Genomic DNA, 18369 nt, shown 5'->3' with positions numbered 1-18369 from the left:
GTTCTTGGATTTATAAACGCATTTTAAAAATATTTATTGAAAGCTGCTACTTCACATATTATTTGCAGCATTATCATAATATGCAGTATATTAATATATTGTGAGAAAGATGTTATATGTGAAATCATATAATGTGTGCACCCATATACGGCCAAAATGGAATGATCCTCATTTCATAACACATCTGCGACGATTCGACTTTGAGATTAGTAGTCGAATCAGGCTTCTCCTATCGATGCATCGAATCTTCGACTATTCGGGGTCACCCATAATTGTTAGTATAGCATCTTGCAGTTGATGGAGATTTGTGGGATGCACATCCAGGGCAAGAAGCTCCTGTTCCACCACATTCCAAAGATGCTCTATTGGGTTGAGATCTGGTGACTGTGGGGGCCATTTTAGTACAGTGAACTCATTGTCATGTTCAAGAATCCAATTTGAAAATGATTCAAGGTTTGTGACATGGTGCATTATCCTGCTGGAAGTAGCCATCAGAGGATGGGTACATGGTGATCATAAAGGGATGGACATGTTCAGAAACAATGCTCAGGTAGGCTGTGGCATTTAAACAATGCCCAATTGGCACTAAGGGGCCTAAAGTGTGCCAAGAAAGCATTTCCCACACCATTCCACCACCATCCTGCACAGTGGTAACAAGGCATGATGGATCCACAATCTCATTCTGTTTACGCCAAATTCTGACTCTACCATCTGAATGTCTCAACAGAAATTGAGACTCATTTGACCAGGCACCATTTTTCCATTCTTCAACTGTCCAATTTTGGTGAGGTTGTGCAAATTGTAGCCTCTCTTTCCTATTTGTAGTGGAAATGAGTGGTACCCGGTGGGGTCTTCTGCTGTTGTAGCCTATCCGCCTCAAGGTTGTGCATGTTGTGGCTTCACAAATGCTTTGCTGCATACCTCGGTTGTAACAAGTGGTTATTTCAGTCAAAGTTGCAACAACCGCGCCACGCTACAAATTGCTTAAATCCCCTTTCTTTCCCATTCTGATTTGTCAGATTTGTTTAATGTCACTACCTATAAGTTATATACATACCTATATGAGTATGAAGCATATAATTTAAAACATAAATCATAATGTGATTTTATAGAAATTGTAATAAGGCGCTGAAAAAACTACCCATTGGATTGGTTTTTCAGCCAATGGTATCACATGGGGTCGTAAGGAGACTGAAATGTCAAGGGAGACCCAATTGCTCATAACACCTGTCCCACATTTGTATGTAACACGATCAACGGTTCTCTCGTGTGTGACAACTAGTGACAAGACTAGCAAGAGCCAATAATCATCTTGCGTACCAATGTGGAACCCTGTGACCTCCATATTAGAAGATAACATGATGGCATTTTAATAAAAAAGTGATTTATTTGTGTAAACTAAAAAAAAAACTTTCTTGAACATAGCACAGTATTACTTCATGTGCCAACATATTCTCTAGTTTATGTTTTAGTGTTGTTAAATATGCAAAAAGTTGCAAAAATTAAGCATTACTGTGTTGTGGAAAGTCAATCAAACACATCAAAGAGGATTTTTCTCAGGACTTCTGGCTCCTGGAAGCCAAACCACATACTGTATAACCATATTGTTTATGAAACCAGAAGAATTATTGTCCCTATGGTAACATAATATTCTGTCTCTAACACATGGATGTATTTATTTATTTAGTTTGTTTACATGCACGTGTTTTCTCTTCAGGTCTCAGGATAGCAGCTGTAAACTTGCCGGTCGAGGGGTCCTCAGTATGATGAATCTCAGTCATGGGGTCATCAGGGTAGACACGGGGGAGAAGCTCTCCGTCCTCACCCTACAGGATGTGGGGACGCCCATGCCAGGAGGTACGGAGACAGAGAATGTCCTCACATCATTTTATTCAGTTCCAACATAAACCTCATCATCCAGTTTAGGGCTGCTTTCCTCATGTGACCACAAACCTCATCAAACGCTTTTAAAATTCTCATTAAACATGCCTTTCATCATCTCTTTCACAGCCATGGTGTGCGTCGTAAAACCAGAGGGCGTTCCGCAACTGTGTAAAACCGATGAGATTGGAGAGATCTGCGTGTCGTCTGTTGCCACAGGAACGTCATATTATGGGCTTGCAGGAATGAGCAAAAACACATTCGAGGTGTGAAAATCCCCTACATAACCGTTATAGTACAGTGTATATTAAGCACTTTGCACTTTGATCTGGCATTGACGTCACTCCAGTAAGGTGCTGTTAAAAATTTGTGCGACAGGTGTCTCCAGTGTCGTGTGATGGCGGTTTGGCAAGCGAGTGCTTGTTCGTGCGGTCCGGTCTGCTGGGCTTTGTGGGTCCAGGTGGGATGGTTTTTGTGTCTGGGCCGCTGGAAGGACTGATGCAGGTCGGGGGGCGGAAACACAATGCAGATGACATCATAGCAACTGCTCTCGCTGTGGAACCGATGAAGTTCATCTATCGGGGAAGGTGTGTAAAGATTACATACTGTAATGTAACGAATGTGATTAACAAGAAGACACAGCTTGTTGTCCACCTGAATAACACAGATTTTGTTTGTTTGTGTGTGTGTGTAGGACAGTGGTGTTTTCAGTGACTGTGCTGTATGATGAAAGGATCGTCCTGGTAGCAGAACAGAGGCCTGATTCAACTGAAGAAGAAAGTTATCAGTGGATGAGCCGAGTGCTACAGGTTAGAGCTGTAATCGGGCCTTAAAAGTTAGGCCCGAAATGACCGAAGCCCAACAGAATTCGGCCCGAACCCGAACGTACATTTTGATTGACAGCTCTTTTAAAGCCCGAACCCGTTTACAGCCCGACATTATTTAAATGTGCGCACATAAACAGCTTTCGTCAAGAATGAGTAATTTAAACAGGTTTTAACATTATTTATTTATGACTAACTAGGCTACACTCCACTTGGAAGTTAAAACAAAGAAATAAAAGAAATCATCTGTAACATCGTAACATCTCACTCTAAATAGGCCTATGCAATACACTATAAATAGGCCAACATGCCAATAAAAATAATTATTTCTTAAAGAATTAAATTAAGATAATACATTCTGAATTAAGATGGGTATTTGGCAATAATGAAATTAAGATAAAGGCTCCGCGGGATTTGCTTCGGCACTTCCCTCCATTAATATCCTCTGTCTAAATTATGTATTTAAGACTCAATTAATATTTAGTTATACATTTAAAAACCTTTACTCACCAAGATTAGGCTACATGTTTTTGTTGAGGAAAATTATTAAATCCACTGTAAATGGCGGTCCTGCGCTTACTGATAGTGCATCCAGCAGCATTGAACTTGACCGCTCATTTACTACGCAGAGCCGGAGTGCCCGAGTCCGTGTAAAATGTTAGAAATGAAGCCCGAACCCGTCGGATCCCGACGGATCCCGTCGGGTTCGGGCAAAGATCTTCAGCTCTACTACAGGTACACTGCCTTAAAGTGCATTGTAAGGTATAGACTGTTTCATGCGCATTGTCATGGTTACGCGTCTGGACAGAACTTAACTTCCGGTCTCTGTTTGCTTAATGGTCTGGCTAGCGGCTAAACTGAACTCTGGAAGAAATACTTGGTCGAAAATATTTTGGTTTCCTAAAGACGAGTGAATACTGCGATTAAGTATAATCGTTATGTGAATCGCTGTGTTAACATTGTATACCTTCATTTTACACAGTAAAGTTAGCTCAGTGTAGTGTTTTATGCGCGTTAGCTATGATTTGAACTAAGCTAATCTACTTGTTGTTTATTTAGCTTGTTATCAGAAATAAAACACTCTAAGGGGGCGTGCACACCAAAGCTTTTACGCCTGCGGTCCAGAGTATGTTCTTAAATGTTCCAGCAGCCATATCACCCTGTAGCCCAAGACAGCTTGCCCCCTAAAGCTAAGCAGGGTTGCGCCTGGTCAGTACTTGGATGGGAGACCACCTGGGAAAACCAGGTTGCTGCTGGTAGAGGTGTTAGTGAGACCAGCAGGGGGTGCTCACCCTGTGGTCTGTGTGGGTCCTAACACCCCAGTATAGTGATGGGGACACTGTACTGTCAAAAAGCACCGTCTTTCGGATGAGACGTTAATCCGAGGCCCTGACTCTCTGTGGTCATTAAAAATCCCAGGATGTCATTCCCTAAAGAGTAGACCCATTGGCCTACTAATCATCCCCATTTATACAAAAATCATCGGCTATATCACTCAGTTTCCTCTCCACTAGTAAGCTGGTGTGTGGTGGGCGTTCTGGCGCAATATGGCTGCCGTCGCATCATCCAGGTGGATGCTGCACATTGGTGGTAGTTGAGGAGATTCCCCCATTCATATGTAAAGCACTTTGAGTGCTGCAGAAAAGCGCTATATAAATGTAACAAATTAATTGTGTCTAATGGAAACTTGCATTTTCCAAAAAGCCAGCAGCTAGCGTTTTTTTTCCACGCTGAAAGCCGGCGCTCTGCGGTTTTTCATCGTTGAGCGCAGAGAGTTGAAAAATATTCAACTTTTATTTGAAAAGCTCAGCTGGTCAATGTCTGCTTTCACACGACCGTCCAATCACAATGGAGGAGGGGTGGGACAAATATGACAACAACCAACCGGTGCATCCGTGTTTAAAAGCTTTGGTGTGCACCCCCCTAAAAGGACTGTGTTATTGATTCTTTGTGCAAGTTTACCAGAAGTTACGTTTGTTCCACAAAAGCCATTTGTTTATGTTGTTACTGCTGAAATCGTTCATATATTTGATCAGTTTGTGTGTGTCCTGGGAATCGAACCCACAACTTTTTGCAATTCTAACGCAGTACTCTATCAGTTAAGCTACAGGAACTTAGAGGCTGTTTACACTTGGTATTAAGATGCATTTTGGTCGATCGGATCACAAGTAGACAACGCTAAAAACAGGTGTAAACGAGGTGTAAAACGTTTTGAGCTTGTCTACTTTCGACCACATTCAGAGGTAGTCGAAAACGCATTCGACCAGATTGCTTTTGTGGTGTAGAAGCACATGTGGTCGAATGTGTTTAAACAGCCACAAAAGACCGCCTACTCGCCGCCTTTTGATTTAATGTAATGTACTGAGCACAATGTTTTTTCAGTAGACACCACTTTTTAACGCAAACCCACTGTGTTAAGCACAATCTTTAGGCTTTCTTTGATAAAACTGAAGCGGCTGCTCTCCACTTCTTTCATTTTGCAAGCAGATCCAAACAGGGATAAATTTAGAAGCCACCAAAAACTTCCATGTTTTCCCTATTTAAAGAGTGTTACATGAGTATTTACATGAGTAAGTATGGTGGCACAAAATAAAATGTGGCAATTTTTAAAGCGGAAAAAAATGAGAACTATATTGTATGGTGGAAAAGCACTTAGTTTGCAGAACTTCCACCTCGGCGCGCAGTAACATCATCACTCCTGATTCCTCCCCCTCAAACTTCCGTCAATATTACTACACGCCAAGGTTGAAGTGCTGCAAACTAAGTGCTCTTCTGCCATACAATATAGTTCTTATTTTTTATCCGCGTAAAGAATCGCAACGTTTTATTTTGTGCCACCAAAGTTACTCGTGTAACTACTCATGTAACAGTCTTTAAATAGGGAAAACATGGAAGTGTTTGGTGGCTTCTAAATTCATCCCTGTTTGGATCCTAAGGAATGAATGGGGCTAGGCTAAATGCTAACACATTCACAAATCCCTGTACAAAGATTAAGTGCACGCATTGAATAAAGATAGGTATGTATTAATTCCTCTAAGTTGAGGTAAGAACATAGTAAAATATTGAAAAACTGTGGTGTTTTCCTTTAAATGACTGCAAAGGGACTCGTCCACAGACCACCCCCTCAGAAAATCAGGACAGAAACGGTCGAAAGTGAACAAAAGAGACCAGGTGTAAACATGAATGTGTCTCTTTTGTCCACTTGTGATCCGATTGAACAAAAAGCATCTTAATGCCTTATAAACAGCCCCTTAGTGCCACGCTCCAACATCAGTGAAGAAACTGTTGATATCTTCACCCTTTGAGCCTTTCATGTGTCTGGCCGTTATCCTGAATCATGCATCTGTGTGTTTAGGCTATAGATGGTATTCATCAAGTGGGCGTGTACTGCCTGGCACTGGTTCCTGCCAACACTCTTCCAAAAACCCCTCTGGGAGGAATTCATCTGTCTGAGACCAAACAACTCTTCCTGGAGGGAGCGCTACACCCCTGCAGCATCCTTATGTGTCCACACTCCTGTATCACCAACCTGCCAAAACCCAGACAGAAACAACCCGGTATACTTGCTTCAGTGTGTCATAAAGCATGATGTGTTTGAATTATTGTGCATAGTTTCAGTGTGTTTAGTGGTTTGTAAATAGTGTTTGTGTTTCAGAGGTGGGTCCTGCCTCTGTGATGGTGGGAAATCTCATAGCAGGAAAGCGAATGGCTCAGGCCAGCGGACGAGACTTAAGCAATATAGACGACAGTGAACAGGTACACAAAGACTGTGTGTTTGTTTTAAAGGGTGTGCATGTGTATCTTATTTGCTTTGTGAGCGATGACTCTTCATCTTTTGTGAATTCCAGTTTCTTTTTCTGTCGGACGTCCTGCAATGGAGAGCTCAGACAACGCCTGACCACATACTGTACACACTCATCAACTCACGGGTAACACAAACACACAACCCTCAGGCAAAAATGTCGGTTGGCCTACATGATTTCAGGGAGGTGTAGTTGTGTTTATATACATTTGTGTGTTTCCAGGGGACAATAGGGAGTTCTCTGACCTGTCTACAGCTTCATAAGAGAGCAGAGAAAATTGCCACTTTGCTGTATGAGAGAGGACAATTGAGAGATGGAGACCATGTGGCATTAGTGTACCCGCCAGGTAACCACATGCACCCTTTTCTGTATTACACACAGCTTATTTTGTTGTCAAAAGCCCTTTTTTTTCTTTATATTTATGCTGAACTCACATATTGTAGTTCCTTGTTGCTTTATCTATCATTGCTGTGGTGTTAATTGTAACTTTTCACTTCATTTAGATCTGATTAGTTACAGCAGTCGGGCATGTTGCTTTAATACGCATTTAAGAGCCGTCTGCTCCAATTTAACCTTCAATTTAGCATTCTATGAAAGCATTTGATTACAATTAAATGAATTATGCATTAAACTTCACTTCTTGAATTGACAATATAAGCGTTCTGTTTAACAAGCATTGTTGTGTATGTGTCAGGTCTTGATTTGATCGCTGCGTTTTATGGCTGTCTATATGCGGGCTGTATTCCCATCACTGTACGGCCACCTCATCCTCAAAACATCTCTACCACACTACCTACAGTCAAAATGATCCTGGAGGTATAAACATACAGATGTATTCACACACCATCAGAACATCATCACCACACCTACAGTACAGATAAAAAGTGTTTAGTAGCTTAATTATTAAATAATGAGTGCTCAATTGCTTTTGAATTTTTACAGAATGAGACATACAGGCCTATAATTGTCATTTAATTTGTATTAAAATAGACATTTTTGTGTGTGTAGGTGAGTCGTTCAGTGTGTCTTATGACCACCCAAACAATCTCTAAACTTCTGAGGTCTAAAGATGCGTCAGTGGCCGTGGACTTCAAGTCATGGCCTCCTATCTTGGAAACAGGTTAGTTTTTGAAAGATCAGTAGAGATTAGTGGTTTAACAATATTTTTTAGGTTTAAACATTCATTTTGCAAGGAATATGTAAACGTAAGAGCTAAAGTAACATTAACTTTACTGTATAGAGCTAGAATAAGAAATCCACACTGCACTGAACTGAACTTTAAGTGATGTGTTTGTTTGTGTATTAGATGACCTGCCAAAAAGACGTTGTCCTCTGCTGTATAAGCCATGTGACCCTGAATCTTTGGTGTATTTGGACTTCAGTGTGTCCACTACAGGAATGCTCGCCGGAGTGCAGGTTCAGCTCCTTGTACCTACTGTACTGCTAATATTGGTCCATGACCAAACAAGCTCCTAAAAACATATAAAAAACAACATTTATTGCACAACATCTCTTTCTTCACAATATTTTTAATGTTCCCATTTTAAAAATGTCACGTGGTACAACCAATCATTGTTTGTCAGTTAAGTTTTAATGTTTATTTGACAGGGGCGTTTAAAATTATAATCCTGAAAATAGTTTAAAAGTGTCAAATAACTTTACCATAAAACTAACATTTGAGAATATACATTTTTAAGTATAATAAAAATTATAGACAACCTTAGCTTGCATTGATTAAAACTAAATTATTAATTAATTATTAGCTTATTAAAATTTTATTTTAAAACATTGCTTTAAGGGATAGTTCGGCCAAAAATGATATTAAACCCATGATTTACTCACCCCCAAGCTGTCCGAGTTGCATATGTGCACCGTTTTTCAGACAAACACATTTTCGGATGTTTTAGAAAATGTTTTAGATCTTTCAGTTGATTAAATGTAATGTTACGGGGTCCACGACCTTCAAGTCCAAAAAAAGTGTGTCCATCCTTCACAAAATTAATCCAAACGGCTCCAGGATGTTAAACAAAGGTCTTCTGAGGGTAATCCGCGAGGTGTTGTTGTAGAAATATCCATATTTAAAACTTTATTAACGAAAATAAATACCTTCCGGTAGCGCCGCCATCTTAGTCGCGTCCGCATTCAGGATGAGAGCTTACGCAGTCTACGAAAGCTACTCTGCTGCTGCTCTGTGCCCTCGCCCTCCGAATTTGTCATACGTCACTAAGAAAAGTGCGTACACTACGCTAATACTCTCTCCTGAATACAGAGGAGTCTAAGATGGCGGCGCTACCGGAAGGTATTTATTTTCGTTAATAAAGTTTTAAATATGGATATTTCTACAACAACACCGTGCAGATTACCCTCAGAAGACCTTTGTTTATAATCCTGGAGCCGTTTGGATTTATTTTGTGAAGGATGGACGCACTTTTTTTGGACTTGAAGGTCGTGGACCCCGTAACATTACATTTAATCAACTGAAAGATCTAAAACATTTTCTAAAATATCCGAAAATGTGTTTGTCTGAAAAACAATGGACATATGCAACTCGGACAGCTTGGGGGTGAGTAAATCATGGGTTTAATATCATTTTTGGCCGAACTATCCCTTTAATGTTTTTTTTTCTTATGGCCATTCTTAGCAGTTGCACCATTTGACTTGCTGGTTGCACCACCTGACCTCTGCAATAAGTTTATTTTAACAGGCATCTATTTGGATGATAGTATAAGCTTTTACTTGTGTTATCAAATTCATAAATAAACTTTTTAAATACAATAAAAAGTGTTTGATAAATTAGCATTTTTTTTCTAGTTTTACTTTGGTTGCACCACCTGACACAGAAAGTGTACCAGCCTACCCATTACATTAAAGTGTTTTTCTTTATTTGAGGGAAATCTAGAAATCTTTCATTTAGTCATAAATAGCAACTGTGGTTTACTGGATGATGTGATCTCATGTTTAATATTTATACTTGTTAACATCTTAATTAAAGGCCCATGATTGCAGTTATACTACATTGATATTTGAGAACATCCAAATTGTTGAACAAAAGTTCTTTATTATTCTAAGTATCCCAAAAACTATTAATAATTGTGAAGTTTGTATATATGAAAGGTTTTGAACAAAAAATAATGTCGAAGTATCTGATTTAGAATTTTTAATAATTTAAACACCATTTTAAACACTCCTCTTATGCTGCGTTCACACCAGCCGCGGTAGAGGCGTCAGGCGCGAGTGATTTCAATGTTAAGTCAATGTGAAGACATGTTGACCACGTCTGGGGGTCTCGCGGCGCGAATGAGGCGTTTTCGCGACGCGGTAGATGCGATTCCGTCTCATTCGTGCGAATGCGCAAGTTGAAAAATGTGAACTTTGGCATAAAAATGTGCCCCGTTAACCAATCAGGAGCTTGCTCTAGAAGTGACATGATTACAGGAAGCGAGCAGGGTTGTAGAAGCCCCTCCCATGACGTGAATGTCCACGTGAATGTCTCAATGACTAAAATTTAACACGCGGCTTTCACACACGAATGAAGCGAGTAAACTCAAAATGATCAAGTGGCAAACTAGATGCGGGTGACGCCTAAAACGCGTCTGGTGTGAACCCACGGTTTAAACTGCTAATTTGTACGGATAGTTGCCCCGCCTGCTATTTAAAAGTTTGAGACACCAAAATAATAAAAAAAAAATACTAAAGATGTATTTGAGCTAAATAGGTTTTATAGAATAAAGTGACACCCCAAGTTCAAGTTACCCGTCAGTATAAAAAATATTAAGGTTATGTTTTCACAAAATGATCTTTATATTATTTAGGATGATTTTATGTCGCAAACAGTAAATCACAAAAAAATGACTGTATCTGGGTTTTCACCGTCAAAGTCACATAATATGTGATGGAGTAGTGAAGAGTACTGTTAATAGGTTAATTTTAATATTGTCATCAATATTCAATGAAATAGTTTACAAATTAAAATATGGTTAACTAATGAGGTGGAGAAATTAAAGAGTTTGCTCAAAAACGAAAATTACATAATTCTCATTACCTTTATATTGTTCCAGATCTGTTTGTATTATTTTCTGTTTGTAATATTTTCCTCTTTCTGTTTTGCATGTTTTTTTTTTTTTTTAAGATGTCTCATAGTGGCACCAGTGCTCTTTGTCGGTCTGTTAAACTGCAATGTGAGCTTTATCCCTCACGTGAGGTTGCCGTCTGTCTTGACCCCTACTGCGGCCTCGGCTTTGTTCTGTGGTGTCTCTGCAGGTACGCTCAATATTTACAGTCAACAATACTCAAAGTATCACAATGTCAGGTTTTCAGTGACATTTCAATATAAATAGCCTTATATAAAGTAAACAATGTCTTAATGAATATCTGAATATAAAAAAAATTTATAAGCACAGTGTAAAAACAACAGTAGAGCTTAATGGATAGTAATGCCATCTTTTGTGTATACTCAATGCAGTGTATATGCGGGGCAGCAGTCCATTCTCATCTCACCGATGGATCTAGAAGTGAATCCTGCTTTGTGGTTGCAGTCCGTCAGTCACTTTAAAGTCCGGGACACTTTCTGTTCATACTCTGTGATGGAGCTCTGCACGAGATCTCTCAGCTCGCTTACAGACTCTCTGAAGGTGCGCACACACATATGCACACATACTGTAACATATTGTATTTCAATGCTAGTGGTTTAACAACCATATTTGTGTGCATCTCTCTCAGGCCCGCGGACTGGATCTGACCCGCGTGCGGTCGTGTGTGGTGGTGGCGGAAGAGAGGCCTCGTGTTTCTCTGACTCAGTCCTTCTGTAAACTCTTTAAAGATGTGGGTCTGCATCCACGCGCAGTCAGCACTGCATTCGGCTGCAGGGTCAATCTCGCAATCTGCCTACAGGTCAGTATTGAATGAAGACGATAAGATCTGATGCCCCTCAGTGTTTTTTTTTTAACCATGAGTAATTCCGAGTTTGTTTTATATTTCTGTTTCATTTAGTTGAAATTGTCTTTTTGTTTTGCTTTTTAACTTCTTATTTATCCATTACATCTGTTCCTCTCCTCATATAGCCTCATAGGTTGGGAAAACTTGCTGAGCAGGTATGGCTGATCTTTAACAGATGATCCTAATATCATATCTCATTTTTTTCTTAAACAGTGGTTAAAGTCACAATGAAATGGAAATAGAGATTGTCTTAGTTTCCCCGTCGTGACGTATATCCGAGCAAAATAGCTTCTGAATTGAGGACAAAATGTAGGGCGGGACTTGAATTCATCCATCGAGAACTAATTGGATTGTTGGAAGTTGGGTCATCTTGCTATTTGCTAATTGCTGCAATCTTTTTCCGAACCCTGCCCACCCGCCATTCCTTGTAAGGGCACATAATTTTTTTTTATTAAGGATCACAGAAAAGTAATTTGTAAAAAAAATTTCACAATATTCCAAAAAAATTAAAGTTTAAAATTTCAATTTCAATTTTATTGTGACTTTAAGAGGTGACCAAAATTATATGAAGAGCTCATCATCAGTGGCTTTAGAGAAACAATTACACAGTGAGGTTATTAGTGATAACCCATAGTACAGTTTTACAGTATTCTTCATAATTTTAGACACTGACCGGCAATGTTTGCTTGCATTTGTGATATAATTCACAACCACATTAAATTAAATATTTTATATACAATTGATTAATTGTTTCAAAACAGCTTTACATTAATAAATGCAATACATGGCAAATAAAGACACATTTAGGAATTATTTCTGTGGAACCATTCCGAACTGCAAAAACAAAAAGACTCTGAAGTGATTTTACCAAACATTCTCTTTATCTCTCAGATAGGAAGCGCCGCCCAAATTAATTAACAGGTTGTGCCACCTAAGTTAATAAATGAAATGCTTTGAAAGAGACATGCATGCGAATTGCTTACTAATAGTTGTCTGTAAATATAGGCTGGGATAGAAAAAAGTATTTTAACATCCTCTATCTTTTGTGATTGGTTAAATTCTCTCTAATCAAATGAGCAAGTTACTTAATCGTGTGCCAATAGCACATTATGCTCGTTGGGTGTAACTAGGTACTCAGTAATTAGTTAATGTAATTAAATGACTTTTTCCTTGAATAAGTAAAGTAAGGGATTACTCTTATTTTTCCCAGTAATTTAATTACAGTTATTTCTGATATAATTAACTAAATACTGTGTATGGACTGTAGATCAATTAAACAATAGTAACTTTAAAATAAATGTTTTTATGTATCCTTCTCACTTTAATTACTATGGTGAGTTAATTAGAATAATGGTAACACTCTATTGTAGTTTCCAATTCTCACGACTAACTGGTTAGTTATTTACATTAAGATTACTGAGATATTGGCTGTTTATAAATTCAATTTTTCAATTCAATTTTATTTATATAGCGCTTTTCACAATTGGTAGTTGTTTCCAAGCAGCTTTACATTAATAGAAGCAAAGAAAAGCACAGAATATCGATAGATAGCATAACATAATACACGATAGCACAGCAGCTAAGTTTGCTGCTGCTATGGATCAACATTACAAGCGAGCGTATTACTAGTATAACGTATAGAAGAGGGTGCTAAGTTAAGCCCAAGAAGGCTGCCTCCCCGGGTTGAAAAACCCACTAGGAGAAAACCCCCCAGACTTTTAGCCGGGGAAGTAAGTCCTAGGAGGGAAAAACACTTGGTCAGGCATCAGCTGGGCATCACGTTGAAGGACAGCCAGTAGATCAGAGGTGTGCCGACTATCACATTTACCGGAACTGGGTCTGTTTGTCTCATTGTCCTCGGGGTTGAGGACGAGACACGGAGAGAGAAACAAAATCCTTTTAGCGTAGGGGCCATATACACATGTACACATACATAAATACTTAAAAAGCACATATTAATGCCTGATTCTGCAAAACCTTATTCTGCACCTTTATCCTATTCAATTCCTTCCAATACTTAAACTTAACAACTAATTTACCAAGTATTAATAAGCAGTTATTCGGACTATATTGAGGCTAAAGTAGTTCATAGTTAGTTGATAGTGAGAATTAGACCTTAAAAGTGTGACCAGAATAATTGATGTACTTTTAAATTATTTATTTGAGCCGTTTCAAGCCTATCTTTGTATCATTTACTAAATAGGATTTAGATTTTTTTATAAGTAATTAAATACTTTTTGGAGAGAGTACAGTAATCTAATTACATGATTGAAGATGTTATTAGTAAATAGTAATTAATTTCTTTTTTTTAGTAACTAACCCAACACTGATTCTGCTTGATTTATATTTGACTGTTTTATTGTTATGTCTGTGTTTGTGCAGGGGACATCAGGACCTGATCCCACAACTGTCTATGTGGACATGAGAGCACTGAGACATGACAGGCAAGGCACACACAGTATATACATTTTCCGTAGATCTAAATATGTGACCCTGAGTCACAAAACCAGTCATAAGTCACACGGGTAAAAAATTATCGATTTTTTAATGTCAAAAATCATTAGAATATTAAGTAAAGACAATATCCTTATAAAGATATTTTGTAAATTTCCTACCATAAATATATCAAAACTTTATTTATCATTAGTAATATGCGCTGCTAAGGACTTCATTTGGGTAACTTTAAAGGCGATTTTCTCAATTATTTCTAAATAAAATTCTCAAATAGTGGTATATTGTCAAAATACTGTCCTATCCTAACAAATTAATTTATTCAGCTTTCAGATGATGTTTAATTTTTTTAATTGACCCTTATGACTGGTTTTGAGATCCAGGGTCACATGTAGACAAATATCTTAACGTCTTACACACTTAATATCAGACATAAAAAATATAAACAGAGGAAAACTCATGATTATTACATTTGCTCACATGGACTATCACTTAGCTTTTGTCCACATCAGAGCCCTGAGTTGTGTTTTGGGTATTTGCAGGGTGAGACTGGTTGAAAGAGGGTCTCCACACAGCTTACCTCTTATGGAATCAGGGAAGGTTAGTAAGACTGTTCATTTACTGATCATTTCCTTAAATAAATCATAACATTTGATTTAGAGAGTTAAGAGTACTTTGCTTTTCGTTTAGATTTTACCAGGTGTGCGCATCATCATTGCTAACCCAGAGACGAAGGGACCAATTGGAGACTCCCATTTAGGAGAGGTTTGAACAATACCACAACCTAAACAGTATTTTCTCTCAACCTAACATCACTGTAAAATATGGGTGTATTAAGGTGTACAACTTGTAGTGCAAGTTCATGGGTTTAGTTCTCATGGAGCTTTAAAAAGTATTGCATAAAAAAGTCACTTTGAATCAATGCATGTGCGATATGTGTGCAGATCTGGGTCCAAAGTCCACAGAACGCCAGCGGGTATTTCACAGTGTTTGGAGAGGAAAACGTACGATCGGATCATTTTGGAGCCAGGTTGAGCTTCGGAGACACACAGACCGTGTGGGCCAGAACAGGATATCTGGGTTTCCTGCGCAGAACCGACCTAACAGATGCAAATGGAGGTGGGTCAGTGACAAAAACGGTTTGGCAAGATGAGAAATTCAAAAATCTTTAAAAAAAAACTTGTTTTAATAGCACGCATCAGGTTTATTTCAATGCACGTAGTGTATTTATGTTAATTTTATGCAATAAAAAAATTTCATTTGCACCATATTTATGAAAATTAAGACTGAATGGACCTGAAAATGTCAAATTGTGTAATCGCCAATTGTGCCAAAGAATGAGAAATATTAATATTTTATCCACCTTGATGGCATGTAAGCGTGGCAAAAAAAATATTTTAAAATATAATTTAATTATTTCTAAATGTAAATTTTAATGCATTTTTGTAATATTTGTCCTGATATATGTTGTAAACAGCTGTTTTCAAAATAATCTTTGACAAATTATGTAAAAAAAATCATATTACACTAAAATAGATGATTATATTTTATTCCACTTTTTTATGAATATATTTATATATAAATTTTAATAAATACTAGTTACACCAATTCACACAGACCGGTTAAACCACATTGACATGTTTGCAATTATCACCCAAATATTCTTTCAAAATGAAATAAACCAGAAATTTTAGGAGAAAAAAACAGACTTTTTAGCCGGGGAAGTAAAAAAGTCCTAGGAGGGAAAAACCCTTGGGATATATATATATATATATATATATATATATATATATATATATATATATATATATATATATATATATATACACATTGAAACGGATAAGGAGATTAAGCGGGTTATTTATGTTAATTTTATGCAATAAAAAAATTTCATTTGCATCATTTTTATGAAAATTAAGACTGAATGGACCTGAAAATGTCAAATTGTGTAACCGCCAATTGTGCCAAAGAATGAGAAATATTAATATTTTATCCACCTTGATGGCATGTAAGCGTGGCAAAAATTTATTTATAAATAATAAAATAAAATAAATAAATACATTTTAATTATAATTTTATTATTTCTAAATGTAAATTTTAATGCATTTTTGTAATATTTGTCCTGATATATGTTGTAAACAGCTGTTTTCAAAATAATCTTTGACAAATTATGTAAAAAAAATCATATTACACTAAAATAGATGATTATATTTTATTCCACTTTTTTATGAATATATTTATATATAAATTTTAATAAATACTAGTTACACCAATTCACACAGACCGGTTAAACCACATTGACATGTTTGCAATTATCACCCAAATATTCTTTCAAAATGAAATAAACCAGAAATTTTAGGAGAAAAAAACAGACTTTTTAGCCGGGGAAGTAAAAAAGTCCTAGGAGGGAAAAACCCTTGGGATATATATATATATATATATATATATATATATATATATATATATATATATATATATATATATATATATATATACACATTGAAACGGATAAGGAGATTAAGCGGGTTATTTATGTTAATTTTATGCAATAAAAAAATTTCATTTGCATCATTTTTATGAAAATTAAGACTGAATGGACCTGAAAATGTCAAATTGTGTAACCGCCAATTGTGCCAAAGAATGAGAAATATTAATATTTTATCCACCTTGATGGCATGTAAGCGTGGCAAAAATTTATTTATAAATAATAAAATAAAATAAATAAATACATTTTAATTATAATTTTATTATTTCTAAATGTAAATTTTAATGCATTTTTGTAATATTTGTCCTGATATATGTTGTAAACAGCTGTTTTCAAAATAATATTTGACAAATTATGTAAAAAAAATCATATTACACTAAAATAGATGATTATATTTTATTCCACTTTTTTATGAATATATTTTAGACTTTGTTGTCAAAAAAGAGAATGTATGCAAGTAATCTGCAAATTTATTTTGAAATTTTAATCCTTTTACATTTAATTGAACCATACAGACACAAATAATTAACTTCACGTCATTGACCCAGGGGTGTGTGCTTTAAAATGTTTGACTTACATTCGGATCTGTCCAGTTACATGAGATGTTTCATTTGTGTGATCAGAGAGGCACGATGCTCTATATGTGGTTGGTGCTTTGGATGAAGTCATGGAGTTGAGAGGAATGAAATACCATCCCATTGACATTGAAACGTCCATCATCAGAGCCCATCGAAACATCACGGAGTGGTAAGTTTATTCTGCACAGGCACATATCACAAATTTCTCCTAAAGCCAAAGTAAAATACTTGGAGACATGGGCGTCGGAACCATTATATGTGGGTGGGACAAGAATCATACACTTTTTTTGGACCTACTCACTTTTTCTCTAATTTAGCGCATATGTCTGTTCACGTATCTGAGTGGCGTCAGTCAAATCTATTCCACTAAAGGAATACCCTAATAAATTACATTTTGCGTTTTGGCTACAGCCTGACTTTCACAATGCCTTTAAATCCATTCCAATTGGCTCATTCTGAGTTCATATAATTTATACTTCATTTCGTATTTTCACTACTTTCGCCTGCTCGCCAACATAGCAAGGAATACCAGAAAATGGCATCTACTTCAGAAAATGTTTTAAATTTTTTTGCGTCTGACGCCCATGCTTGGAGAGTAAATTGCAAGCTTACATAAAGACCGAATGCAGCCGAAGCTAGAACCATTTCCTTTTACCGGCTTTATGTATTTGCATATTAATGTATGGATGCATCCGAAACCGCCTACTTCCATACTACTTGCCTTGCCTACTATGTAGCATGTCCGTATTTACATTCTCTGTGCACACCCACGCATAGAATTGTGGTACAGGACGATTAAGGGTCCTGTCTCAAATGGCACACATCATGTGGACTTTCAGTCTCGTGGCCATAAATTGCGCATGCTCGCTGACGAGTCCTAGGGGGTCCCATCTGTCATTTTTACGCTCCGGAGTGTGCTCATCAGTGCCCCCTTTGCACGCACGTTGCACTGCTACAAGCTCCACACACCTTACCAACCGAGTAATCCTTGTAAAAGAGCAATCAGACTACGGATGGGAGGAGTTCACACCACTTCTCTTACTATTTCTGGCGTGATGCTCGAGTCTGTCCTAAAATACAACTCTGGTGGGCCCTTGTGGAGTCGTGTCAAGGGTCCCTAAGGTCTGCACTACATAATAATCAAAGTGTTGACTCTGAGGAAGTGAACAAGTCTGGAGTGTGCCATTTGGGACAGGAAGTCCTAACATTGGATTCGGACATGCCTTCGAAGGAGAAGACGGAGGGGCGTTGTTTTTTTTCAAATGCAAATACATATATAAAACAGCTGTATCATGTCATTCCAGTTAATGACTATTTTTTTTGTTGTTTTGAAGATGTACTATGTCACGTGATGTAACATCCATATTCACACTAAATAGTACCTACTGTTTTAACAGTCGATGAGTAGGTTC

At 37.4% G+C, this 18369-nt stretch overlaps 1 protein-coding gene across 4 annotated transcripts in view; it reads left to right on the top strand.

Annotated features, from left to right (window-relative positions):
• Window positions 1-18369, top strand: part of dip2cb (disco-interacting protein 2 homolog Cb) — a 51419-nt gene that overhangs the window by 31882 nt on the left and 1168 nt on the right. For 2 of the 4 annotated variants that reach the window (XM_065266350.2, XM_065266355.2), the window contains exons 19-38: window positions 1718-1857; window positions 2011-2147; window positions 2260-2468; window positions 2576-2690; window positions 6061-6262; window positions 6361-6461; window positions 6554-6634; window positions 6731-6854; window positions 7203-7324; window positions 7517-7628; window positions 7815-7924; window positions 10638-10768; window positions 10971-11139; window positions 11228-11398; window positions 11569-11598; window positions 13826-13887; window positions 14437-14494; window positions 14585-14659; window positions 14839-15013; window positions 17003-17126. In XM_065266350.2, the coding sequence (XP_065122422.1) occupies window positions 1718-1857; window positions 2011-2147; window positions 2260-2468; window positions 2576-2690; window positions 6061-6262; window positions 6361-6461; window positions 6554-6634; window positions 6731-6854; window positions 7203-7324; window positions 7517-7628; window positions 7815-7924; window positions 10638-10768; window positions 10971-11139; window positions 11228-11398; window positions 11569-11598; window positions 13826-13887; window positions 14437-14494; window positions 14585-14659; window positions 14839-15013; window positions 17003-17126 (2448 nt within the window). The remainder of the gene's footprint in view (window positions 1-1717; window positions 1858-2010; window positions 2148-2259; window positions 2469-2575; window positions 2691-6060; window positions 6263-6360; window positions 6462-6553; window positions 6635-6730; window positions 6855-7202; window positions 7325-7516; window positions 7629-7814; window positions 7925-10637; window positions 10769-10970; window positions 11140-11227; window positions 11399-11568; window positions 11599-13825; window positions 13888-14436; window positions 14495-14584; window positions 14660-14838; window positions 15014-17002; window positions 17127-18369) is intronic. The other 2 variants (XM_065266361.2, XM_065266369.2) reach the window with 1 other exon arrangement.

This window comes from Paramisgurnus dabryanus, chromosome 6 (genome assembly GCF_030506205.2).
Source record: "Paramisgurnus dabryanus chromosome 6, PD_genome_1.1, whole genome shotgun sequence".
Lineage (NCBI taxonomy): Eukaryota > Metazoa > Chordata > Actinopteri > Cypriniformes > Cobitidae > Paramisgurnus > Paramisgurnus dabryanus.
The sequence above is the reverse complement of the archived record's forward strand: the minus strand, read 5'-3'. Positions and strand labels throughout refer to the sequence as shown.